Source organism: Piliocolobus tephrosceles, chromosome 13, assembly GCF_002776525.5.
Source record: "Piliocolobus tephrosceles isolate RC106 chromosome 13, ASM277652v3, whole genome shotgun sequence".
NCBI lineage: Eukaryota > Metazoa > Chordata > Mammalia > Primates > Cercopithecidae > Piliocolobus > Piliocolobus tephrosceles.
In genome coordinates this window covers 108,222,706-108,249,533 of record NC_045446.1, presented here as the reverse complement: position 1 = coordinate 108,249,533, position 26,828 = coordinate 108,222,706, and the positions used below count along the sequence as shown (strand labels likewise).

At 44.6% G+C, this 26,828-nt stretch overlaps 1 protein-coding gene across 5 annotated transcripts; it reads left to right on the top strand.

Moving 5' to 3' along the window:
• Positions 1-445: 445 nt before the first annotated feature.
• Positions 446-18,953, top strand: IFT46 (intraflagellar transport 46). 5 transcript variants are annotated; one of them, XM_023208391.2, is made up of 13 exons: positions 446-732; positions 1,424-1,520; positions 3,202-3,281; positions 5,955-6,107; positions 6,804-6,940; positions 8,536-8,610; positions 8,774-8,867; positions 9,273-9,401; positions 11,838-11,959; positions 12,320-12,386; positions 17,476-17,536; positions 17,794-17,921; positions 18,320-18,953. In XM_023208391.2, the coding sequence occupies exons 3-13, from the start codon at positions 3,237-3,239 to the stop codon at positions 18,413-18,415; spliced, it is 1,107 nt and encodes a 368-aa protein (XP_023064159.2). In that variant the 5' UTR covers positions 446-732; positions 1,424-1,520; positions 3,202-3,236; the 3' UTR covers positions 18,416-18,953. The 5 variants fall into 5 exon arrangements, with proteins under 5 accessions (XP_023064159.2, XP_023064160.2, XP_023064164.2 ...); XM_023208392.2 differs by having other exon boundaries at positions 17,836-17,921; positions 18,320-18,949; XM_023208393.2 differs by lacking the exon at positions 5,955-6,107 and adding an exon at positions 6,321-6,384 and having other exon boundaries at positions 495-732; positions 6,775-6,940.
• The last annotated feature ends 7,875 nt before the right edge of the window (positions 18,954-26,828 follow it).

Here is a 26,828-nt window from a genome sequence, read left to right as displayed (position 1 = left end):
TTAGTGTCTAATTTCTGCAATGTACTGGTGTTACAAAGTTTAAAAATTAATTAGACACAGATCCTGCTTTAAATAAGTTCACAGTCTTCTTTAGCAAATAAGAAAGGACACAGAGTAAAATCTGAACCTCAGATACACAAGGAATAATTTATTACTGTAAGTATGTCCCATGCCATGGCACCCTGTGGAGGAGAAAGACTACAGTGTAATATAGTGCTAGAAAAGGACGTACAGAGTGCTGCGGAATTTCCCCTGGAGAATGTGTCTACATTCCTGTAAGACTGATCTGGGAGGAACTGCAACCCCAGAGATTGTTGTCCTAGGGGAACAAATGCACACCCTGTTTCCAGATTGGAGGGCTAACTCTATACCAGCCCGAAATTTATCAACCGGCGTTGCCACCCGCAGCCGCTAGATGCCGTAACAGACGCATTTACTGAAACCATAGACAAACAGGCGACTTGGCCGCCCAGAGAGGCTTTATCCGTGGCCCCTTGATCTTCTTCCTGCGCAGAGAGCCTTCGCGGGTGAGGCGTAACGTGCAGGAAGTCTCACGAGAGTGGAAGCAAGTCTCGCGAATTTTAAAATTTATCTTTTTGCTTAGCGACTGACAACAGGCTGGTTGCTTGGCGTGGAATCGTAAAGTGGCCTGGCTTTGAGACTGGAGTGGGACCCCAGCCCTAGGCTGGGGTTCTTTCCATTATAGAGGAGACGGATTCAGAAGGGCTACAGGTAATTAGTACTCACCCCAGCAAAAAGGGAACTGTTTTTCTAGAGAGGCTCAAGTGGACTCCCCTTTACTTCATTCCCGGTTATCTCTTCCCATCTCCGTGGTAACTGTTCCTTCGTCAGCTCACCACTAACCGTCCTGCTTCCTTTATTCACCAAGAAACTTAGGTGGGATCCTATCTGCAAGATAAGGGTGAAACTGGGGGTGATGCTTTTCTGATTATTGGATGGGACCGAGAGACTGGAGTTTCCCTTCTCTTCCGGGACTCTCCCACCCCACCCTACCCCACCCCAGAGGTGGCTCCAGAGACAGAACTCTTTCTAGAACCTCTACAGCCTCCCCTGAGAAACCTCAACAGCCTTGGCCATCCACATACGACGAATAGTGTTCTGCCGTCGCGCGTGATGGTACAGCTTTGGGAAGCTGCAGAAGTTGGCTTTCTTTCCCTCCACGATTCCCTCGTTCCTCAGCCAGCCTGCCAGCAGTTCCTAAATAAGGGCTGCAACAGAATGACTTAACTGCTTGACTGAGGGCCAGGAAACCTTAAGGAAAGTTTGGATGGGGTGACGGTTTTATGAAAAACTAGTTTCTTGAGTAAGGAAGAGGAGCCAATGCTGGTTTGGAATATACCTCCTGGCAGAGTGCTTGATGTCCCATGATAGGAACTATGTAATCATGTCTCCTTTTGCTTAGACCAAGGTTGTTGAAAACCAGACATATGATGAACGTCTAGAGATTAACGACTCTGAAGAGGTTGCAAGTATTTATACTCCAACCCCAAGACACCAAGGTAAGAGAGGAAAGAAGAGAAATGGTACTCAAAGAGCAGGATGGATTCACAGTTGTCTTCAAGAAGTTCTTATTTTATAATAGCAAATGTTGACTTTCAGAGTCAAGTTACTTCCCTTGCCATTGTTTGTTTTCTAACTAGTTAAGGGGGAGAAATCATAGCCTTCCAAATTACAGGATCTTCCCCCAATTCAGCCCTGTCACCATTTACTTCATATTACTGCTTTGCTCACTGTCTGCCAGGAATTCACTGTTCTGTTTTTTTTTTTTTTAACATGTTTTTCCCAGCTTTGAAGATGCTTCATAACCTCCCCTTAGACTGCAACCCCAACCAAAATCACAGTGGAAGGTTTTTAACGGGCTGAACACTATTTATTTATTCAACAAACTTTTTTTTCCTTAATTTTATAGAGACGAGGTCTTGCTGTGTTACCAAGGCTGATCTTGAACTCCTAGCTTCAAGCAGTCCTTCCACCTGTAACTCCCAAAGTGCTGGGATTACAGGTGTGAGCCATCGTGCCTGGCCAGCAAGCATTTAAAAATGCCTACTGTGTGCCAGCCTTATGCCTGGCACTTGGGTAAATAGTGTTAAATGACACAATGTCCTTGCCATCCCGATGTTGTAATCATGGGAGGCAGATGACAAATGAGTAAACACATTCCAAATGTGGTAAGTGCACACTGATGGAAGCAGATTGTTTCTGTTAAGGAGAATAACAGTGAGGAAGGAGACCTACTTTTTTTAATTTTAATTTTTATTTTTGAGACGGAGTCTTGCTCTGTCGCCCAGGCTGGAGTGCAGTGGCTGGATCTCAGCTCACTGCAAGCTCCGCCTCCCGGGTTCACGCCATTCTCCTGCCTCAGCCTCCTGAGTAGCTGGGACTACAGGCGCCCGTCACCGCGCCCGGCTAATTTTTTGTATTTTTTTTTTATAGAGACGGGGTTTCACCGCGTTAGCCAGGATGGTCTCGATCTCCTGACCTTGTGATCCACCCGCCTCGGCCTCCCAGGGTGCTGGGATTACAGGCGTGAGCCACCGCGCCCGGCCACACTCTGTGCTTTATTAGTGTAAACTAAGGGCAGAGTGTGTATTTTTTTCTTTGTCTTTTTTTTTTTGAGACAGGCTCTCACTCTGTTGCCCAGGCTGGAGTGCAGTGGCATGAACACTGAACACTGCTTACCACAGCCTCAAACTCCTGAAACTCCTGCGTTTAAGCAGACCTGCTTTAGCCTCCCAAGTAACTGGGACCACAGGCGCACACCATCACACCCAGCTAATTTTTTTTTCTTCTTTTTTTGTAAATGGGATCTTGCCATATTTTTCAGGCTAGGCTCAAACTCTTGGGCTCAAGTGATCCTCCTGCCTCCCCTTCCCAAAGTGTTGGGATTATAGGCATGAGCCACTGCCTCTGGCCAGAGTTTATATTATTTATGTAATGGCCGATAATTTGATTAGTATAATATCTAACCCGATGCCTTAAGCATAGTAATATTTAGTAAATATATCTTGAATTGAATTGGCAGAGCCATGACTAGAATTCCGTCTCCTGTCTTTTTAGCTAGATGTGCCAATAAACTTTGTTTTATAAAATGGTTAGAGCATAAAATGCTACAAACTAAAAAATATTTGTCTTTAAAAATCATTTTAACAATAATCTAAAGGAAAAACTTTTTTTTCTAAGGACTTCCTCATTCTGCCCATCTTCCTAACAAGGCTATGGCTGATAACAGCAGTGATGAGTATGAAGAGGAAAATAACAAGGTACAGTAATACTCACAGCTTCTTGTAGAATTTCTGCTTTGGGTGTTTAGTAGTTAGAGATTACACCAGTTTAATGCTAAACATTTCTTGAACACTCACCTTCAGTTGTTGGGGACCTTTGAGCTCATGGAGGAAAATCAGTTACAAAGAACCTTGAGATTTTGACCCTTCTTCAGGAATAAAGCCTACTATTACAATTGACTTTGGTGAGGAATTTCATGTAATGTAGGCCAGTGTTTCACAAACTTTCTTGATCATAAAACTCAACTGAGGTACTTATTTTTAAATATACAGATTCCCGGCTGGGTGCAGTGGCTCACACATGTAATCCCAGCACTTTGGGAGGCCGAGGCGGGTGGATCACCTGAGGTCGGGAGTTCGAGACCAGCCTGGCCAACATGGAGAAACCCCGTCTCTACTAAAAATACAAAGTTAGCCAGATGTGGTGGCGCATGCCTGTAATCCCAGCTGCTTGAGGGGCTGAGGCAGTAGAATCACTTGAACTCAGGAGGTGGAGGTTGTGGTGAGCTGAGATCGTGCTATTGCACTCCAGCCTGCGCAACAAGAGCGAAACTCTGTCTCAAAAAAAAATAAATAAATAAATAAATAAAATAAAATATACAGATTCCCGGTCCCACCCCAGAATCTCAAAAGTAAAAGCCTGGGAATTTATATTTTTTAGGAAGCAGTCCAGGTAATTTTATGCTAAAGTGAGTTTGAAATTATTAGTCTAGGCATTTTTTCATTATCAATACTTGTGATACTGTCAGTATTTTGTGAAAGAGATTTTAATTTTGAGGTCTTAAGACCCAGATATTGGCTGCTGTTATTCTGTGAACCTAGAGAAGCACCCTGCTTCTGAAAGAAAGATGGCAAGATGCCCATCTCTCTAGAAACATGTAGGACCTTAGAGTTGTACATGCAATTTCTTAAAAACTATTTGTGTTGGCTGGGCGCGGTGGCTCACTCCTGTAATCCCAGCACTTTGGGAGGCCGAGGCGGGCGGATCACCTGAGGTCAGGAGTTTGAGACCAGCCTGCCCAACATGGCGAAACCCCGTCTCTGCTAAAAATACAAAAAATTAGCTGGGCGTGGTGATGGGTGCTTACAGCCTGTAAGTAGTAGGACTGTAGGATTACAGTCCTACTGCTCGGGAGGCTGAGGTGGGAGAATCACTTGAACTCGGGAGGCGGAGGTTTCTGTGAGCCAAGATCGTGCCACTGCACTCCAGGCTGGGCGATAAGAGCGAAACTCCATCTCGAAAAAAAAACAAAAAACAACCATTTATGTTTAGCCTTAGCACATTATCCAAAGGTTATGTTGTTTTGTTTTGTTTTGTTTTGAGACGGAGTTTCACTCTTGTTGCTCGGCTCACTGCAATCTCTGCTTCCCAGGTTCAAGTGTTTCTCCTGCCTCAACCTCCTGAGTGGCTGGGATTACAGGTTCACCACGCCTGACTCATTTTTGTATTTTTAGTAGAGACAGGATTTCACCATGTTGGTCAGGCTGGTCTTGAACTCCTGACCTCAGGCAATCCACCCGCCTCGGCCTCCCAAAGTGCTGGGATTACAGGCATGAGCCACTGTGCCCGGCCTGTTTTTTTTTTGTTTTTGTTTTTGTTTTTGAGATGGAGTCTCGCTCTTTCACCCAGGCTGGAGTGCAATGATCTTGGCTCACTGCAACCTCTGCCTCTTGGGTTCAAGTGATTCTCATGCCTCAGCCTCCTGAATAGCTGGGACCACAGGCCTGCACCAACTTGCCTGGCTAATTTTTTTATTTTTAGTAGAGATGGGGTTTCACCATGTTGGCCATATTGGTCTTGAACTCCTGACCTTAGGTGATCCACCCACCTCAGCCTCCCAAAGTGCTGAGACTACAGGTGTGAGCCACTGCACCTGGCCTGATGGCTGCATTTTAATGATTTGTTTTGTTTTGTTTTGATACAGAGTCATCTCGCTCTGTTGCCCAAGCTGGAGTGTAGTGGCACGATCTCAGCTCACTGCAACCTGCACCTCCCGGTTCAAGCGATTGTCCTGCCTCAGCTTCCTGAGTAGCTGGGATTACAGGCGTGTGCCACCATGCCTGGCTAATTTTTGTATTTTTAGTAGAGACGGGGGTTTCACCATGTTGGTCAGGCTGGTCTCAAACTCCTGACCATGTGATCCACCCGCTTTGGCCTCCCAAAGTGCTGGGATTATAGGCGTGACAATATTTTTAAAAGTTCCCTGTGCCAAACTGCTGGGCTGACAATATTTTTAAAAGTTCCCTGTGCCAAAACTGCTTCCTATGTGACTAAGGATAATTTTGGCAAATCTTGAATTGAGAAAGAATGCTCTAGAAAGTTCTTATCAATCATATACTAATAAGGCATAGTCACTGAATAAATTCTGCAACTGTGTTTCATTATCTGCCATGCATATTACAGCTTAATTAGAATATACTTTTATCTATGTATAATAAATTTGTTATTCTTAGAGAAAAATGTGACCAAAAACAGTTTTTGGTGTCCTGTAACGTGTCACAATTTTGTGTGCCAAAGCTGCTTTACCATAAAAAAAAATTAATTTTAAACAACTGGAATCAAACATGTTAACCTCAGTATAAGACATGTGGTATATAGAAACCAAGTTTTGAAAACCTACTTTTAAAGGGGGCCAATTGGTCATCCTTCAGGTCCTAAGGGAGGGCATGCCACAGGCTCCAGGCCACAGAGGCAAAGACATGGACCCTGTTCCACCTGCCCCTGAAAGTCTCAAGTGCCACCAGACCCCTTCTCACGGACTTGAGAGGGTGGGATGGTACAGAGAAAGCCAGAAGCACAGAAAGGTAGGTTATAATGCCAAGGACAGAAGAGCTGCTTGTCTTGAGAGAGAATGTGTAGTCATTGTATGTAATTTATGGGGTAAGGGAAGGGAAATACGGATAGGTCAGATACTCCATGAAGAGAAATATCACTGAACAAAAATGGAAAGTCCATAGTCTCTGGAACTGCTGGTTAGATGGGCACAAGGTTAATTTTGAACTTTCTTCTTTTGATAGTTTCAAGCAGCTTACGCTGGGCAGTCTTGCAAATTAAGTACTAGATTTCCTCTCTATGGTCTTTGTGAGTATTAAGACCCCTAAAGTTTCTATTCCCACTTCATCTTCCCCGATTTTCTTCCAAAATAACTAGAGTTGCCATCCTCTTCTTTGAAAGTCCATAGCTTTTTGGGCCGAAGCTGTCTAAAGTGTATGCAGAGCCCTGAAGATCTGAGTAATATGTACAGTAGATAAAATTAGATGGAATTTATACCCCAGCCTCAAGTAGAGAAATGGAATATGGTTCTAGCAAGTGGAGTCCCCATTTGTAGCTGAGCAGCGGCAGAAGGAGGCTCTCAGGCCCCTTCTGGGAAGTGCTCCCTTCTCTTTCTGGTGATTAGGTGCCAGGTGGTTGGGGTATTGGTTAGAGCAATAGAGAACTGGGTATAGGTACGTTTGATTTTTTTACTTGAAGCTTTCTATGCCTGCCCTGCCCTATCTCAGGAGAAGAAGAAGACCTCACAGTTGACACCTCAGCGGGGCTTTAGTGAAAATGATGATGACGACGATGATGATGATTCATCTGAAACTGATTCTGATTCTGATGATGATGATGAAGAGCATGGAGCCCCTCTGGAAGGGTGAGGAAAGAACACCCAAGCCGAGTTGGGTGTTCTTCAGAATACCTCCTTCAAAACACTGGAGTGGGAGGACGTCAGTTAGAAGTGAAATTCCAGCATCTCTTTTGATCTCCTGTATTTAGGATTTTCAGATGTCTCAGAAACCCAACATAATAATGAGTTTTCCTCCCTTTCTGACTCCACTACCTCATCCAGTCCTATAGTATCACTTGTACTATCTGAAACATTTGTGGGCTTGGGGATTACATGAGATTTTGCTGAGTAAATCTAAAAGGTGGTGGCCAGGCATGGTGGCTGAAGCCTGTAATCTCAGTACTTTGGGAGGCTGAGGTGGGAGGATTGCTTAAGGCCAAGAGTTCAAGACCAACCTGGGCAACATAGCAAGACCTCGTCTCTACAAAATTTTTTTTTTTTTTTTTTTTTTGAGATGGAGTCTTGCTCTGTCACCCAGGCTGGAGTGCAGTGGTGTGATCTCGGCTCACTGCAAGCTCTGCCTCCCAGGTTCCTGCATTCTCCTGCCTCAGCCTCCCAAGTGCTGGAACTACAGGCAACCACCACCATGTCTAGCTAACTTTTTTGTATTTTTAGTAGAGACGGGGTTTCACCATGATAGCCAGGATGGTCTCGATCTCCTGACCTCGTGATCTGCCCACTTCAGCCTCCCAAAGTGCTGGGATTACAGGCATGAGCCACCGCGCCTGGCTGCCCAAAAATTTTTTAAAAATTAGCCTAGCGTGCTGGTGTGTGCCTATAGTCCCAGCTGCTCAGGAGGCTGAGGCAGGAGAATCACTTGAGCCCAGGAGTTTGAGACTGCAATGAGCTATGATTGGGCTACTGCACTGCAACCTGGTCAACAGAGTGAGACCCTGTCTCAAAAATAAATAAATTAAATAAATAAATAAAATAATGCTGCTAAAAACACTTGTATAAAAATTTCTTTTTTTCTTGGTGCAAACTATTTTCATGTCAGGTATTTAAATCTCTTTTTTTTTTTTTTGAGACAGAGTCTTGCTCTGTTATCCAGGCTGGAGTGCAGTGGTACTATCTTGACTCACCGCAACCTCTGCCTCCCAGGTTCAAGCGATTCTCCTGCCTCAGCCTCCTGAGTAGCTGGGACTACAGGTGTGTGCAACCACACCTGGCTAATTTTTGTATTTTCAGTAGATAGGATTTCAACAATGTTGGCCAGGCTGGTCTTGAACTCCTGACCTCAGGTGATCCCGCCCACGTTGGCCTCCCAAAGTGTTGGGATTACAGGTGTGAGCCACCATGCCCAGCCCTAAAATCTCTTGTTGTACCTTTTCTTGTCATCCTTTCATTTAAAAAAGGGTGAACCATTTATGCTACATTTTAACATCAAAAAATATTATATTTTGGATTTTCTGTACCTCTGTCCTTCAGAGTCAGAGATAATTGAGAGTTAAGTATGATCAACCTTAAAGTTGCCTTGCAAGCCACCAGGAAAGGCAGATATTGGAGAGGCAGAAGCTAGGTTTAGGATCATGTCCCTGTAGTCAGTAACACAGCAGCACCCAGGACCCTGCCACCTCTGCTCTTCTCTGGCCACCTTGAACAAACTATTTTCCTTTTCCCAGGGCCTATGACCCTGCAGATTATGAGCATTTGCCAGTTTCTGCTGAGATTAAGGAACTCTTCCAGTACATCAGTAGGTGAGTACTAGGACCTCCCACCATACCCCACTATCCCTACCTTGCCCCAAACCTTTCCTACTTCTAGTCTGAAACAGGGCCATTCTCCGTAGATTTTTTTTAGCCTGAATAGTAAAGTAATTTTCTCTGACTGTCTCCACCTTCCCTTGGCAATATCTCCTAGGTATACACCTCAGTTGATTGACCTGGACCACAAACTGAAGCCTTTCATTCCTGATTTTATCCCAGCTGTCGGGGATATTGATGCATTCTTAAAGGTATAGTCAGTACATACTGAAAATGACTCCTTAAGTGTTTCTTCTGATGCCCCTGTTACTCTTAACAATTTCCCTAATTTCTTTGACTAGCGTTGGCTAGTCATGTTCATTTCGTTGGAGTTCTTAACCTTGCTCTCAACTCCAGTTTACACTCATTGCTCTTAAGTAAATACTGCATATCTCATTATACATTAACAGTTTGTCATGTATTTGCTTCCTAATTATCTATGACAACAGGTTTATATTTAAGCTGCTATGGATCATATATTTTTTTCTGGATGGTATTAAGTACAGCAGGATAAGCATGCTTTTAATACTAGTAATAATGATGAACCAGAAGAGTTCTTCCTCTTTAACTTACTGGAAACATGTTCCTTTCTGCTTTCTTACCTTTTTCTTAACCAGGTCCCACGTCCTGATGGAAAGCCTGATAACCTTGGCCTGTTGGTATTGGATGAACCTTCTACAAAGCAGTCAGACCCTACGGTGCTCTCACTCTGGTTAACAGAGAATTCTAAGCAGCACAACATCACGGTAAGATACTAGCTTAGTATAGGCCCCAGCTGGAGAGGGCCAAGAGCGGAGGAGGCCTTGCTGGCACTCACACAATTGACTTACTGCCTATCAAAAGAGATGGCGATCGCTTTTGGCCAGCCCTATTTTTTAAATGACAGCTTTATTTATATATAATTTATATACCAGCAAGTTTAGCCTTTTAAATTGTACAACGTATTTTAATATAATCACAGTTTTATAGCCGTCACCACTACCTAATTTAGAATATTTCATCACCTCAAAAAGAAACTTCATACTCATTAATATTCACTCCTCATTCTCCCACTTCCTCCTAGACCCTGGTAATGACTTCATTCCTTTATTACGGCTGAATAATATACACTGTGTGGATTTACCAGATTTTCTTTATTCATTCTCTAGTTCTTTCCACTCTTATTAATAATAGTGCTTTGAATATTTGTATACAAGTTTTTGTGTGGGTATATATTGTTATCTGTTGGGTATATACATAGGAGTAGAATTGCTGGGCCATATGGAAACTCTATGTTTAGCCATTTGAAAAACTACCAAACTGTTTTCCAAAGTGGCTGTACCATTTTACATTCCCACCAGCAGTGAATGAGAGTTCCAGTTTCTCTACATCCTCACCAATACTTTTTGTTTGTATTTTTTATTCTAACCATCCTAGTAGGTGTGAAATGGTTTTTTTTAATTTTATTTCTTTTTGAGACAGTTTCACTCTTGTTGCCTAGGCTGGAGTGCAGTGGCGCAATCTTGGCTCGCCACAACCTCTGCCTCCTGGGTTCAAGCAATTCTCCTGCCTTGAGTAGCTGGGATTACAGACATGCACCACCATGCCCAGCTAATTTTGTATTTTTAGTAGGGACAGGGTTTCTCCATGTTGGTCAGGCTGGTCTCGAACTCCCGACCTCAGGTAATCCACCCACCTCGGGTGCTGGGATTATAGGCATGAGCCACCAAAGTGCTGGGGTTATAGGCATGAGCCCCGCCTAAATAGTATTTCTTTTTTTTTTTTTGAGACAAGAGTCTCGCTCTGTCATCCGGGCTAGAGTGCAGTGGCCGGATCTCAGCTCACTGCAAGCTCCGCCTCCCGGGTTTACGCCATTCTCCTGCCTCAGCCTCCCGAGTAGCTGGGACTACAGGTGCCCACCACCTCGCCCGGCTAGTTTTTTGTATTTTTTAGTAGAGACGGGGTTTCACCGTGTTAGCCAGGATGGTCTCAATCTCCTGACCTCGTGATCCGCCCGTCTAGGCCTCCCAAAGTGCTGGGATTACAGGCTTGAGCCACCGCCCCCGGCCCTAAATAGTATTTCATTATGGTCAGTCCTGCCATTTTGACCTGTCCCCTTTCCATGGCTCCAGCAAATTATTATTTTTTTTGAGACAGGGTCTCGCTCTGTCACCCAGGCTGGAGTGCAGTGGTGTGATTGTGGCTCACTGTAGCCTCGATCTCCTGTGCCCAAGCAATCCTGCTACTTCAGCCTCCCAAGTAGCTGGGACAGACCACAGGTGTGTGCCACCATGCCTGGCTAGGGTTTTTTGCTTTTTTTTTTTCAATTTTTATTTTGTAGAGGCAAAGTTCTCCCTATGTTGCCTAGGCTGATCTCAAGTGATCCTCCTGCCTCAGCCTCCCAAAGTGCTAGGACTGCAGATGTGAGCCACTGCATTTGACTTTTTTTTTTTTGAGACGGAGTCTTGCTTTGTCGCCCAGGCTGGAGTGCAGTGGCGCGATCTTGGCTCACTGCAAGCTCCGCCTCCAGGGTTCACACCATTCTCCTGCCTCAGCCTCCAAGTAGCTGGGACTACAGGCGCGCACCTCCATGCCTGGCTAATTTTTTGTATTTTTAGCAGAGTCGGGGTTTCACCGTGTTAGCCAGGATGGTGTCGATCTCCTGACCTCGTAATCCACCCGCCTTGGCCTCCCAAAGTGCTGGGATTACAGGCGTGAGCCACCGTGCCCGGCTTTTTTTTTTTTTGAGACAGGATCTCGCTCTTGCCCAGGCTGGAGTGCAGTGGCACAATCATAGCTCACTGCAACCTCAAACGCCTGGGCTCAAGCAATGCTCCCATCTCAGCCTCTAAAGTAACAGAGACCACAGGCATACACCACCACATCTGACTAATTTTTAAATTTTTAGTACAGACAAGGTCTCACTGTGTTGTCCAGGCTGGTCTTGAACTCCTAGTCTCAAGTGATCCTCCCACCTCAGACAGCCAAAGTGCTAGGATTACAAGTGTGAGCCACCATGCCTGGCCTGGCTTCAGCAGATTTTATCAGGGTTTCCTGTCCCCTTCATTTGACTGCTGTTTCATGTGGCAGCGGCTGCCATCAGCAAGCCTGAATATGAAACAACAGCGGATATAATGAGGACACTGTAAAAACAAGAGAGCTACTTCAGTGCCATCAGCTAGGCTTTCTCCTTATTTTCCTAGCAACATATGAAAGTAAAAAGCCTGGAAGATGCAGAAAAGAATCCCAAAGCCATTGACACGTGGATTGAGAGCATCTCTGAATTACACCATTCTAAGCCCCCTGCAACTGTGCACTACACCAGGTAAGAAATACCACATTCTTTACAACAGTAACACATAGTAACCTTTACCACCTGTGAACTATTGCTCCTGAGAAGAGGCCCAGCGGCTGGGAACATATTTGATCAACCTGAGGTCCTGTGGATCCTGGCAACTACTAGCTGAGATTGTAGACATAAAGATTGTAATTTCTCTAGTATTACTTAGCTAGCTCCTCCAAACCCCAGGCCTGGGTACCTTTGGTATGCCCAGTCTAGGTTCTCCTGAAGGCTTCCTGATGTGCCAGATTGAAGACCTCTCCTTCATCCTAGAATATGCTGATCCAGAGGTTGCTGATGTTATCAGTTCGTGTTTCTTGTTCATATTTACCTTTATACTTTTAGGCCCATGCCCGACATTGACACACTGATGCAGGAATGGTCCCCAGAGTTTGAAGAGCTTTTGGGCAAGGTGAGTGGAAGGTAGCCGGAGGTAAGATAAGAAAATATGGTATTCACTCTAGGGCCCAGTGTTTTTTCTCTTCCCCCATTATTATTATTGGCAACCTTTTTTTTTTTTTGAGACGGAGTCTCGCTCTGTCGCCCAGGCTGGAGTGCAGTGGCCGGATCTCAGCTCACTGCAAGCTCCGCCTCCTGGGTTTACACCATTCTCCTGCCTCAGCCTCCCGAGTAGCTGGGACTATAGGCGCCTGCCACCTTGCCCAGCTAGTTTTTTGTATTTCTTAGTAGAGACGGGGTTTCACTGTGTTAGCCAGGATGGTCTCGATCTCCTGACCTCGTGATCCACCCGTCTCGGCCTCCCAAAGTGCTGGCTTGAGCCACCGTGCCTGGCCTATTGGCAACTTTTTCTCTTTTTTTTCTTTCTTTTTTTTTTTGGAGACAGGGTCTTGCTCTTCCCAGGCTGCAGTGCAGTGGCATGATCATGGCTCACTGCAGCCTCTACCTCCTAGGCTCTAGTGATCCTCCCACCTCAGCCTTCCCAGCAGCTGGGACCACAGACATGCACCACCACACTCAGCCAGTTTTTAAATTTTTGGTAGAGATGAGGTCTTGCTTTGTTGCCCAGGCTGTTCTCAAACTCCTGTTCTCAAGCAATCCTCCTGCCTCAGCCTCCCAGAGTGCTGGGATTACAGGCACGAGCCACTCCGCCCAGAGATCATTAACTTTCTTTGTTTTGAGATGAGTCTCACTCTGTCACCCAGGCTGGAGTGCAGTGGCATGATCTCAGCTCACTGCAGCCTCCACCTCCCAATTCAAGTGATTCTCCTGCCTCGACCTTTCTAGTAGCTGGGATTACAGGTGCTCACCACCATGCCACCATGCTAATTTGTGTATTTTTAGTAGAGAAAGGGTTTCACCATGTTGACCAGGCAGGTCTTGGTCTTGAACTCCTGAGCTCAAGTGATCCGCCTGCCTTGGCCTCCCAAAGTGCTGAGATTTCATTAACTTTTTAATGATAACACATGAAACCCATGTATATATTGCAATTTGATATATAAGAAAGAAAGATTTTTTTTTTTAGACACAGTCTCACTCTGCTGCCCAGGCTGGAGTGCAGTGGTGCGATCTCGGCTCACTGCATCCTTCGCCCTCGTGCAGGTTCAAGTACTTCTCCTGCCTCAGCCTCCCAAGTAGCTGGGATTACAGGCGCCTGCCACTGTGCCCGGCTAATTTTTGTATTTTTAGCAGAGAAAGTGTTTCACCATGTAGGCCAGGCTGGTCTTGAACTGCTGACCTCATGATCTACCCACTTCTGCCTCCCAAAGTGCTGGAATTATAGGCGTGTGCCACCGCGCCCAGCCAAGAAAGATAGTTTTTTAAATGATTGGTGATAGAATGAGGGTATAGTGAGACAATTGACTATTTGAAAAAAAATTAAATTAGGTTTCTGCCTCAACCATATATGTATGTGAATTTCAGATGAATTAAAAAGTTAATGTGGGTCGGGCACAGTGGCTCATACCTGTAGTTCTATCATTTTGGGAGGCTGAGGCGTGAAGATTGCTTGAGCCCAGGACCAGCCTGGGCAACATAAGGAAACCCTGTCTCCAAAAAAAAAAAAATAATAATAAGTAAATGAATAAATAAAAGAAGGGAAAAAAAGAGTTAATGTAAAAATAAAGCCATGTAAGTAATATAATAAAATATAGGAGATACAGAAGGAGCATGACTGAAAAAATAAATGAAATAAAATATAGGAGAAATTTAATTCTCTCTTTTTAAAAAATTCAAGTGTCTTATAACTTAGGGAAATTTAATTCTATTAGGATGGTTAGGTGTTTCTCAGTGTAAAAGAAAAGTCATATTGAGGCCGGGCGTGGTGGCTTAGGCCAGACGTGATGGCTCACTCCTGTAATCCCAGCACTTTGGGAGGCCAAGGCAGGTGGATTACCTGAGGTCACGAGTTTGGACCAGCCTGGTCAACATGGCGAAACCCCGTCTCTACTAAAAAAATACAAAAATTAGCCAGGGGTGGTGGCGGGCACCTGTAATCCCAGCTACTCGGGAGGCTGAGGCAGGAGAATCACTTGAACCCGGGGGCAGAGAGAGGCACGGAAGTTGCAGTGAGCCAAGATTGCACCACTGCACTCCAGCCTGGGTAATAGAGCGAGGCTCCATCTCAAAAAAAAGAAAAAGTCGTAATGGAGTGGGAGGCTGAGATAGGATTGCTTGAGCCCAGGAGTTTGAGACCAGCCTGGGCAACATAGATCCATCTCTGTTAAAACAAACAAAAAAGGCCGGGCGCAGTGGCTCACTCCGGTAATCCCAGCACTTTGGGAGACTGAGGTGGGTGGATCACGAGGTCAAGAGATCGAGACCATCCTGGCCAACATGGTAAACCTCATCTCTACTAAAAATACAAAAATTAGCCACGTGTGGTGGCGAATGCCTGTAGTCCCAGCTACTCGGGGGGCTGAGCCAGGAGAATTGCTTGAACCCGTGAGGCAGAGGTTGCAGTGAGCCGAGGTCATGCCACTGCACTCCAGCCTCATGACAGAACGAAATTCTGTCAAAAAAAAAAGTCATGGGGCCGGGCGCGGTGGCTCAAGCCTGTAATCCCAGCACTTTGGGAGGCCGAGACGGGTGGATCATGAGGTCAGGAGATCGAGACCATCCTGGCTAACACGGTGAAAACCCGTCTCTACTAAAAAATACAAAAAACTAGCCCGGCGAGGTGGTGGGCGCCTGTAATCCCAGCTACTCAGGAGGCTGAGGCAGGAGAATGGTGTGAACCCGGGAGGCGGAGCTTGCAGTGAGCTGAGATCTGGCCACTGCACTGCAGCCTGGGGCGACAGAGCGAGACTCCTTCTCAAAAAAAAAAAAAAAAGTCATGATGGAGAAAATGTGACAGTTTAAACTCAGAAATGAAAGGTTCTACATACCAATAGATACCATAAACAAAGTTAAAAGACAGTGGCAGTCTGAGAAAAAATATTTTATGTATGTATGTAATAGAAAAAATTACTATCCAAGCAAAGAGCTCTTATATATTAATAAGAAAAGGAAACTGGGCCAGGCATGGTAGCTCACACCTGTAATCCCAGCCTGTCATCCCAGCACTTTGAGGGGCTGAGCTGGGACGATCACTTGAGGCCAGGAGTTCAGGACCAGCCTGGGCAACAATAGGAGACTTCTCTATACTTTGGGAGGCTGAGGCGGGTGGATCACCTGAGGTCTGGAGTTTGAGACCAGCCTGGCCAACATGGTAAGATCCTATCTCTATTGAAAACACAAAAAACTTAACTGGGCATGGTGGCGCACATCTGTAATCCCAGCTACTCAGGAGGCTGTGACAGGAGAATCACTTGAATCCGGGAGGTGGAGGTTTCAGAGAGCCGAGATCATGCTTCTGCACCCCAGTCTGGGCAACAAAGCAAGACTCTATCTCAAAAAAAATTTTTTTTAAGTATCAAAAAAGAAAAGGAAACTGAACAAAGATGACCAACAGGTCCTTCCTAGCCATCATGTTTAAATTGCTGCACCAGCTCCCCAGCATTCCCTGCCCTCTGTCCCTGGTTTTTCTTGATAACACTTATCTTCTAAGGTACCATAGACTTTATTTGTTTAGTTTGTTCTTTCTTAGTAAAATGTAAGCTCTATGAAGACAGACTTTTTTTTTATATGAGGAATTGATTGTAAATACAAAGAATTTGGAAACAGTCGCTTTCCTCAGAGCATTTTGAAGCTGTAGTTGAGGGGAAGGTGTCTGATTAGGGGATTGAATAGCTAGGTTGCAGTACAGCCATTCAGTGAAATACCATGCAATGGAATATTATTTAACCTTATTTTGCTCTAATACGAAGAAATAACAGTGATATGTTGTTAAATGAAAAAAGCAAATCATAGCAAGTTGCAGAACTATATGTACTCCATTTTTTGTAAAAAGAGAAAAGAAGTTTTAAGAAACCAGTAGTTTAAAAAGTTCACACTGTGACTTTTTAGTTTCTCTGTTTAGATTCAGAGCCTGTTACCTGAGTTAGATGTCATGCCCATTTTCTCTGCTCATATGGTGTCCTGGGATCATTAGGCATTATAACACCAAGTCATGCATATATCACTGTTAATACTTGCCCATAACTTGGTATCAGTTTCTTTTTCACAGATTCCCACAGGAAAAGAGTATGGCAGTGTATTTTACCTATAAAATGTATGACCAATTCCATACTGATCGGGGGAAAAAGTAGCATTTTGTATTATTTTGCTAGGCTGCCATAACAAAGTACCACAGACTGAGTGGCTTAGACATTGGAAATGTATTATTTCATAGTTCTGGAGGCTAATAGTCCAGTAGTATACTGTCTAAGATCAATTTGTTGGCATGGTTGATTTTCCTTCCTTCCTTTCCTCCCTCCCTCCCTCCTTTTTTTCTTCCTTTCTTCCTTCATTCTTTCGTTCTTTTTTTTTTTTTGGGTGTTACTCTTGCCCAGGCTGGAGTGCAGTAGCTCAATCTCAGCTCACTGCGGCCTCAACCTGCTGGACTCAAGTGATCCTCCCACCCCAGCCTCCCAAATAGCTGGGACTACAGATACTCAGCACCACACCTGCTAATTTTTTTGTAGAGATGGAATTTCACCATGTTGCCCAGGCTGGTCTCGAACTCCTGGGCTCAGGCGATCTGCCCACCTCAGCCTCCTACAGTGCTGGTATTACAGGCGTGAAGCCGCCATGCTCCACCAAGGGTGGTTTCTTCTGAGGGGTCTCTCCTTGGCCATCTTCTGTCTGTGTCTTCACATGGTCTTCCCTTTGTTATGTGTCTCTGTCCTGATTTCCTCTTCCTATAAGGACACTAGTCATGTTGGATTAAGGCCCACCCTAATGACCTTGTTTTAACGTAATTATCTCTTTAAAGATGCTATCTCCAAGTATAGTCACATTCTGAAATACAGGGAGTTAGGAACTCAATATCTGAATTTTAGGGGAACACATTTCAGCCCATAACATGTGTCTTATGCTAGAAGCTCTTTTTCCTTCAGAGAGAGAGTGGTTCTGGGACCATGACACCAGCCTTTTGACTTTGGTCCTTCCCATGCCTCTTCCAGGTAAGCCTGCCCACAGCAGAGATTGATTGCAGCCTGGCAGAGTACATTGACATGATCTGCGGTGAGTTCCTCCTTCCTTTCCTCGTCCCCATCTCTGGTTAGAGACGCTCTAGGCTTTTGGACAGGCTTGTTTACTCTGGGAAGATAGCATCTTGAGTTTTAGCTTTCACGTTAAGCCCGTTGTGCTCTTTGGCAGCACTCGAAGGTGGTGTTTGGGCTTATGTGACTACCTGCTGGGTATTTAACCCCCAAAGTCATAGTGACACCCCATCTGCCAGGGGTTTGGCTATCCTAAACAGAAGTGCCCCTGATTCCCAGAGTTTGTTTGGTTCTGTTCCTGGAAGTTCTTCTTCATTTCAGCCATTCTAGACATCCCTGTCTACAAGAGTCGGATTCAGTCCCTCCATCTGCTGTTTTCCCTCTACTCAGAATTCAAGAACTCCCAGGTGAGCCAAGCATCAGGGGTTGACTTAAGCTGTAGAGAGGATCACTACAGTTTCTACTGTTCTGAGCCTGCTGTGATTGCATCCTATGGCGATGTAGGATGTCTCTGCCCAGTTACCTTTGCCCTTTCCCATAATTAGGAGAACAAAGGTGGCAGGGATGGGGTTTTCAAGGGGAAAGTGGAGGAAAAAAGGGTGGGGGGAAGTAAGAGATGTGGGCCTTAGATGAAGTTAGCTGAGGATCTACAGAGGATACTCATTCTTTCAGGAGAACCAATGGCCTCATGAATGGAAGCAGGAAGGAAATAAAGGGGGGTCATTTTAAAGAAATTAATTCTTGCTAAAATATAGCAACTAGCCTATCCCTAATACTCAGTGTTCCCTCTCCTCTTTCCTTGCAGCATTTTAAAGCCCTTGCTGAAGGCAAGAAAGCATTCACTCCTTCATCCAACTCCACCTCCCAAGCTGGAGACATGGAGACATTAACCTTCAGCTGAGACAGCTCCCAAGCTGCTGTTTCAAGGCCGAGCTGGCCCCTCTGCCCCAGCTGAGATGGACAGATCGTTGTCAGCTACTTGATGTCCTTGCCTATGCCACAGCTTGGCTCAGGGCCAGTGCATGCCCTGCTGCCCTCTCTGCCAGAGGGCACAGAACATGTTTGTTTAATGAACCTGCCTGCCTCAGATTGCTGTCCCTGGCGAGTTAATGCGTCTGTACCACTGTGGGGATTTGAGTTAGAAGAACTGGAATTTCTGAGAGCCCATGGAGCCTGGATTGGGAGGAAAGCTGAAAAGATTTCCTTTTTGTGAGAGGGATGGAATTGTTTTTTTTTCATTCGTAAAGTTAGTGGGTAAAAATTTTATAGATCAGATGCTCTATTATATTGTCAGATTATTCTGTTATTTAATATGAAAGAGAAAAGGCTGACTGAGCATAAGGCAGAGACACAGGAACTTTGCTTAGTAATGGGCATTAAATGAAGAGTAGTTAAAGCAAACAAATTTTGTGAAATAAAATGAAACCCCAATCCTCCAAGATTGGCAGTCGAGGGGAATCATTTTTCTGCTGGAATTTAATTTTTCTAAGGGTCTCTCTTCAGTTAATGCTGCCTTCCTGAGGCTGTCTGGCTCCAGACCTGTCTGGTTGTGGTCTCAGGGAGCATAGCTGTTGCAGTAATCTGGGTGAGAGATGATTGGGGTGGCAGTAGTAGAGATGGACAGATTCAGGAAATATTTTGGAGTTGTGTCAGCCATGCTCCAGTCAGGAAGTCTGAAACCATGCTAGTTATTTCTAACAAAGGGTGTTTAGCCTGGCACGGTGGCTCATGCCTGTAATCCCAGAACTTTGGGAGGCGGAGGCGGGCAGATCATGTGGTCAGGAGTTCGAGACCAGCCTGGCCAATAATATGGTGAAACCTCATCTCTACTAATAATACAAAAATTAGCTGGGCGTGGTGGTACATGCATATAGTCCCAACTACTCAGGAGACTGAGACAGAAGAATCACTTGAACCTGGGAGGTGGAGGTTGCAGTGAGCCAAAATCGTGGCACTGCACTCCAGCCTGGGAAACAAAGCAAGACTCCGTCTCAAAAAAAAAAGGGTGTTTAATATGGGGAATTGGCCAGGTGCGGTGGCTCATGCCTGTAATCCCAGCACTTTGGGAGGCTGAGGTGGGTGGATCACTTGAGGACAGGAGTTCAAGACTGGCCTGGCCAACATGGTGAAACCCTGTCTCTACTAAAAATACAAAGAATTAGCTGGGTGTGGTGGTGGGCACCTGTAACCTCAGCTTACCAGGAGGCTGAGACAGGAGAATCACTTGAACCCAGGAGGTGGCGGTTACAGTGAGCCAAGATCGTGCCACTGCACTTCAGCCTGGGCAACAGAGTAAAACTCTTTCTCAAAAAAATATATGTAATAGTATGATAAATTGGTTACAAAAGTGTTGTAGAGGCTGAAGGAGCAAAAGGGAGAATGGAGGGTACTGACGAACATAAAAGTTAAAGGGGTGGTAGCCATTGCCGGCGCTGGTAGCAGAGGTGCTTGGCTGGGGCCAGGTCTTCAGTAGCTGAGGAGGTGCCATACTCGGGCACTGCTGACCACCACAGGTGTGTACTCCCACCACTACAGTGACTAGAGCAGTGGCTGCTGCTTCCTTCTCCCACCGTCTCGTCCCCTGCTGGTGCCTGCCACTGGCAGAGGTTAATAGTTTGCCAGGGAATCTGGCAGTAGAAGGCAGAGTATAGAAGTGAAGGATAGGACTGAGAGACGACAAATATCCAGTAGACATAGAACCAAGAGAACTTGCTGATCGAGTCAGCGTGGGGGATGGAAGGAAAGAAATCAAGGATGACTCCCAGCTTTTTTTTGGCGTGAGCAGCTGAATGGATAATGAAGCCAAATACTGATACGGGACAGAAATTGTTTGAAGGGGAAGATTACATTAAAATGCTATACCAGGCCAGTTGCTTTGGCTCACACCTGTGATCCCAGCACTTCGGGAGGCCAAGATGGGAGGATCATTTGAGCGCAAGAATTTGAGACCAGCCTGGGCAACATAGGGAGACCCTGTCTCTACAAAAAATAATTAATTGGGCATGGGAGGCCGAGGTGGGAGGATCCCTTGAGCCCAGGAGGTCAAGGCTGCAGTGAGCCATGATCATGCAACATAGCAAGACACTGCTGTCTCAACAAAACAAAAAATCGATACCATCAGCCTAACAGATACACAATAAACACATAGGTAGGAGAGGAACTGTTTCTTATAAACCCTTTAACTATGATCATCATGCTTGAAGCCTCAGTTTTGTTTTGTTGTTTCTTAAGAGACAGGGTCTTGCACTTTGGGAGGCTGAGACAGGCGGATCACAAAGTCAGGAGATCAAGACCATCCTGGCTAACACGATGAAACCCCGTCTCTATTAAAAATACAAAAAATTAGCCGGGCGCGGTGGCAGGCGCCTGTGGTCCCAGCTACTTGGGAGGCTGAGGCAGGAGAATGGCGTGGGCCTGGGAGGTGGAGCTTGCAGTGAGCCGAGATCACGCCACTGCACTCCAGCCTGGGCGACAGAGCAAGACTCCGTCTCAAAAAAAAAAAAAAACACAAAACACTCTTTCTAACAACAGCATACAGATGCTTCTCAAGTGCACATTGGACATTGTTTAGGATAGACCATATGTTGGGCTACAAGTCCCAATAGATTTAAGAGACAGACATACAAAGTAGTTTCTCTGACTATACCAGGATGAAGTTAGAAATCAATAACAGAAGGAAAACAGGAAAATTCACAAATTTGTGGAAATTAAGCAATACACTCTTAACCAATATGTCAAAGAAGAAGTCACAACAGAAATTAGAAAATTAGAAACAAATAAGCTGGGAGTGGTGGCTCACGTCTGTAATCCCAGCTCTTTGGGAGGCCAAGGTGGGCAGATCACTTGAGATAAGGAGTTGGAGACCAGCCTGGCCAACATGGTGAAACCCTGTCTCTACTAAAAATATAAAAATTAGCTGGGTGTGGTAATGGGCACCTGTAATCCCAGCTACTCAGGAGGCTGAGGCAGGAGAATCACTTGAACCAGGGAGGCAGAGGTTGCAGTGAGCTAAGATCATGCCACTGTACTCTAGCCTGAGTGACAGAGTAAGACTCCATCTAAAAAAAAAAAAGAAAGAAAAAATGAAAGCACAACATACCAAAACTAACGGGATACAGCTAAAGCAGTGCCAAGAGGGAAATTTATGTGTAAATGTTTATATTAAGAAAGATCTCGCCGGGCATGGTGGCTCATGCCTGTAATCCCAGTACTTCAGGAGGCCAAGGCGGGTGGATCACAAGGTCAAGAGATCGAGACTATCCTGGCCAACATGGTGAAACCCTGTCTCAACTAAAAATACAAAAATTAGCTGGGCGTGGTGGCACATGCCGGTAGTCCCAGCTACTTGGGAGGCTGAGGCAGGAGAATTGCTTGAACCCGGGAAGCGGAGGTTGTAGTGAGCTGAGATTGTGCCACTGTACTCCAGCCTGGTAACAGAGTGAGACTCTGTCTCAAAAAAAAAAAAAAAAAAAAAAAAAAAAAAAAAAAGACTTCAAATAATCTACAAATTAAGGAACTAGGAAAAGAAGAGTAAAACTGAAGAAAAAAAAAAGAAACCCAAAGCTAACAGAAGAAAGGAAATAAAGATTAAAGCAGAGTCTCGTGGTTTGAAATCCAGCTCAGCAGCAGAACAATAGAACAGGTAGAGGTTTTTGATGCCAGTCCCTGGCATTTGGATGGCATTTCTGGACCCACTGGGGCCACGGGGAACTTGCCACCCTAAAGGGAAGGTCACAGGCCTGTCTTCCTTCGCCATCTGCTGACTGTATGGCCCCCAGGCCCTTGAGTGAACATAGGCGGTAGTCACATAGTGGATACAAGGGCCTTAGGCGAGACTCAGTGCTGTGCTGGCTTCAGGTCTCACCCAGTGAAGTCCCAGTGGCGGTGGCCACAGGGGTTCTTATGTCACCCCACCCCTGGCTCCAGGTGGCCCACCACACAGAGAGATTCCATTTGTTTGGGAGAAAGTAAGAGAAGAGAACAAGAGTCTCTGGTAATACAGATATAATTCTGGATTTTATCCAACACCACCAAGGCAGTACCTCTATGAGTCTGCAATAACCAGAGTGTTATTGAGCTTGGGGTGATCCCTAATGCAGAGACTGCTTAGATCACAACATCAAAGTCCTTTTGAATACCTGGAAAGCCTTTCCAAGAAGGATGGGTACAAATAAGCCTAGACTGTGAAGACTACGATAAATACCTGCCTCTTGAATTCCCAGACACTGACTAATATCTACAAGCATCAACACCATTCAGGAAGACATGACGTCACCAAACACACTAAATAAGGCACCAGAGACCAATCTTGGAGAGAGAGAGGTATATGTGACCTTTCAGACAGAGAAGTCAAAATAGCTGTTTTGAGGAAACTCAAATCAAGATAACACAAAGAAGGGATCCAGAATTCTATCAGATAAATTTAACCAAGAGATTGAAATAATTTAAAAGAATCAAGCAGAAATTCTAGAGTTGAAAAATGCAATGGAAATATTGAAGAACACATCAGAGTTTTTTTTTGATACAGGGTCTCACTCTGTTGCCCAGGTTGGAGTGCAATGGTGTGATCCCACGGCTCACTGCAACCTCCACCTCCTGTGTTCAAGCAATTCTTGTGCCTCAGCGTCCCAGGTAGCTGGGATTATAGGCATGTGCCACCACACCTGGCTAATTTTCTGTGTTTTTAGTAGAGACCTTTTTGCCATGTTTGCCAAGCCAGTCTGGAACTCCTGGCCTCAAGTGGTCCACCTGCCTTGGCCTCCTAAAGTGTTGGAATTACAGACATGAGCTACCATATTTGGCCCATGCATAAGAGTCTTAATAGCAGAATTGATCAAGCAGAAGAATTAGTGAACTGAAGACAGGCTATTTGAAAATGCACAGTCTGGGCTGGGCATGGTGGCTCACGCCTGTAATCCCAGCACTTTAGGAGGCCAAGGCAGGTGGATCACTTGAGTTCAGGAGTTTGAGACCAGCCTGGCCAACATGGTGAAACCCCATCTCTACTAAAAATACAAAAATTAGCTGAGCATGGTGGCGGGCACCTGTAGTCCCAGCTACTTGGGAGGTTGAGGCAGGAGAATTGTTAGATCCCAGGAAGTGGAGGTTGTAGTGAGCTGAGATCACACCACTGCACACCAGCCTGGGCGACAGAGTGAGACTCTGTCTCAAAAAACAAGACAAAAGAGTCAGAGGAGATGAAAGAAAAGAGAATAAAAAAGAATGAGGCATGCCTACAAGATCTAGAAAATTGCCTCAAAAGGGCAAGTCTAAGAGTTACTGGCCTTAAAGAGGTGGTAGAGAAAAAAAAAATGGAGTAGAAAGTTTATTCAAAGGGATAACAGAGAATTTCCGAAGCCTAGAGAAAGGTATCAATGTCCAAGTACAAGAAGGTTAAAGAACACCAAGCAGATTGAACCCAAAGACTACCTCAAGGCATTTAGTAATCAAGCACCTAAAGGTCAAGGATAAGGAAAGGATCCTAGAAGCAGCAAGAGAAATGAAGCATACAAAGAAGTCCAATACATCTGGCCGCAGACCTCTCAGTGGTAGCCTTACAAGCCAGGAGAGAATGGCTTGACATATTTAAAGTGCTGAAGGAAAAAAACTTTTACTCTAGAGTAGCATATCTGGTGAAAATATCCTTCAGACATGAAGGAGAAATAAAGACTTTTCCAGACAAAAGGTGAAGGATGTCACCAACACCAGACCTGTCCTACAAGAAATGCTAAAGGACATTAATGAGCAATAAGAAATCATCTGAAGGTACAAAATTTACTGGTAATAGTAAGTACACAGAAAAAAACCAGAATATTATAACCTCGTAACTATAGTGTATAAACTACTTGTATCTGAAGTAGAAAGACAAAAAGATGAACCAATGAAAAATAGTGCCGGGCGCGGTGGCTCTCGCCTGTAATCCCAGCACTTTGGGAGGCCGAGGCGGGCGGATCACAAGGTCAGGAGATCGAGACCACGGTGAAACCCCGTCTCTACTAAAAATACAAAAAATTAGCCGGGCGCGGTGGCGGGCGCCTGTAGTCCCAGCTACTAGGGAGGCTGAGGCAGGAGAATGGCGTGAACCCAGGAGGTGGAGCTTGCAGTGAGCCAAGATCGCGCCACTGCACTACAGCCTGGTGGACAGAGTGAGAGACTCCGTCTCAAAAAAAAAAAAAAAAGAAAAGAAAAATAGTAACTACAACAACTTTTCAAGACATAGCACAAGATATAAATAGAACCAACAAAAAGTAAAAAGCAGGGATACAAACTTAAGGTGTAGAGGTTTTATTAGTTTTCTTTTTGCTTTTTTGCTTATGCAAACAGTGTTGTTGTTCTCAGATTAAAATAATGAATTATAAGGTATTATTTGCGGCCAGGCACGGTGGCTCACGCTTGTAATCCCAGCACTTTGAGAGGCCAAGGCAGGCGGATCACTTAAGGTCAGAAGTTTGAGACCAGCTTGGCCAACATGTGAAACCCTGTCTCTACTAAAAATACAAAATTAGCTGGGTGTGGTGGTATGCACCTGTAGTCCCAGCTACTCAGGAGGCTGAGGCAGGAGAATCACTTGAACCTGGGAAGCAGAGGTTGCAGTGAGCCGAGATTGCACCACCACACTCCAGCCTGGGTGACAGAGCGAGACTCCATCTCAAAAAAACAAAGCAAAACAAAACAAAACACAACAAGATAGTATTTGCAAGCCTCATGGTAACCTCAAATCAACAAACACACAATGGAAACAAAAAATACAAAGTGAGAAACTAAATCATATCAGAGAAAGTTACCTTCACTAAAAGAAAGACAGGAAGGAAGGAAAGAAGGAAGAGAAGGCCAGAAAACAAATAACAAAATGGCAGCAGTAAGTCTTTACTGATCAATATTAACATTGAATGTAAATGGACTCAACTCTCCAATCAAAAGACACAGAGTGGTTGAATGCATAAAAAATACAAGACCCAATGATCTGTTGCCTACAGGAAATACACTTCACCTAAAAAGACACATAGACATAAAATAAAGGAATGGAAAAAGATATTCCATGCCAATGGAAACCAAAAACAAGTGCAGTAGTTATACCTCTTTAAGAAAAAATAGATTACAGACAAAAACTACAAGAAGAGACAAGAAAGGTTACTATATCATAATAAAGGGATCAATTTGGCAACAGGGTATAACAATTGTAAATATATATGTACCTAACACTGGAGCACCGAGATACAGAAAGCAAATATTATTAGAGCTAAAGAAAGAGCTAGACTCCAATGCAATAATAGCTGAAGACTTCAACACCCCACTTTCAGCAGAGACAAATCTTCCAGACAGAAAATAAACAAAGAAACACCAGACTTAATTTGCCCTGTTAACCAAATGGACCTAATATATATTTAGAGAACACTTCACCCAGCAACTGCAGAATACACATTCTTCTCTTCAGCATGTGAATATTCTTAAGGGTATACCATATGTTAGGTCACAAAAGTCCTAAAACTTGAAGTCAAAAATTGAAGTAATATCAAGCATTTTCTGTAACCACAATGGAATAAAACCAGAAATAAATAACAAGAATTTTGGAAACTATACAAACACATGGAAATTTAAAAATATGCTCCTAAATGACCAGTGGGTCAATGAAGAAATTAAGAAGGAAATTGAAAAATTTCTTGCTGGGCGCGGTGGCTCACGCCTGTAATCCCAGCACTTTGGGAGGCCGAGGCAGGCGGATCACGAGGTCAGGAGATCGAGACCATCCTGGCTAACACAGTGAAACCCCGTCTCTACTAAAAATATACAAAAAAAAAAAAAAACTAGCCGGGCGAGGTGGTGGGCGCCTGTAATCCCAGCTACGTGGGAGGCTGAGGCAGGAGAATGGCGTGAACTCGGGAGGCGGAGCTTGCAGTGAGCTGAGATCCGGCCACTGCACTCCAGCCTGGGCAACAGAGTGAGACTCCATCTCAAAAAAAAGAAAAAAAAAAAAGAAAAATTTCTTTAAACAAATGATAATGGAAACACACTATGCCAAAACCTATGGAGAACAGTGAAAGCAGTACTAAGAAGGAAGTTTATAGCTATATGTGCCTACATCAAAAAAGAAGAAAGACTTTAAATAAACAACCAAACAATGCATCTTAAAGAACTAGAAAAGCAACAGCAAGCCAGACCCAGTTTTAGTAGGAGAAAAGAAATAATAAAGATCACAGCAGAAATAAATAAAATTGAAATGAATAAAATAATACAAAAGATCGATGAAACAAAAAGTTGGGGTTTTCTGGTTGTTGTCTTTTTTTGAGACAGAATCTCACTTTTGTCACCCAGGC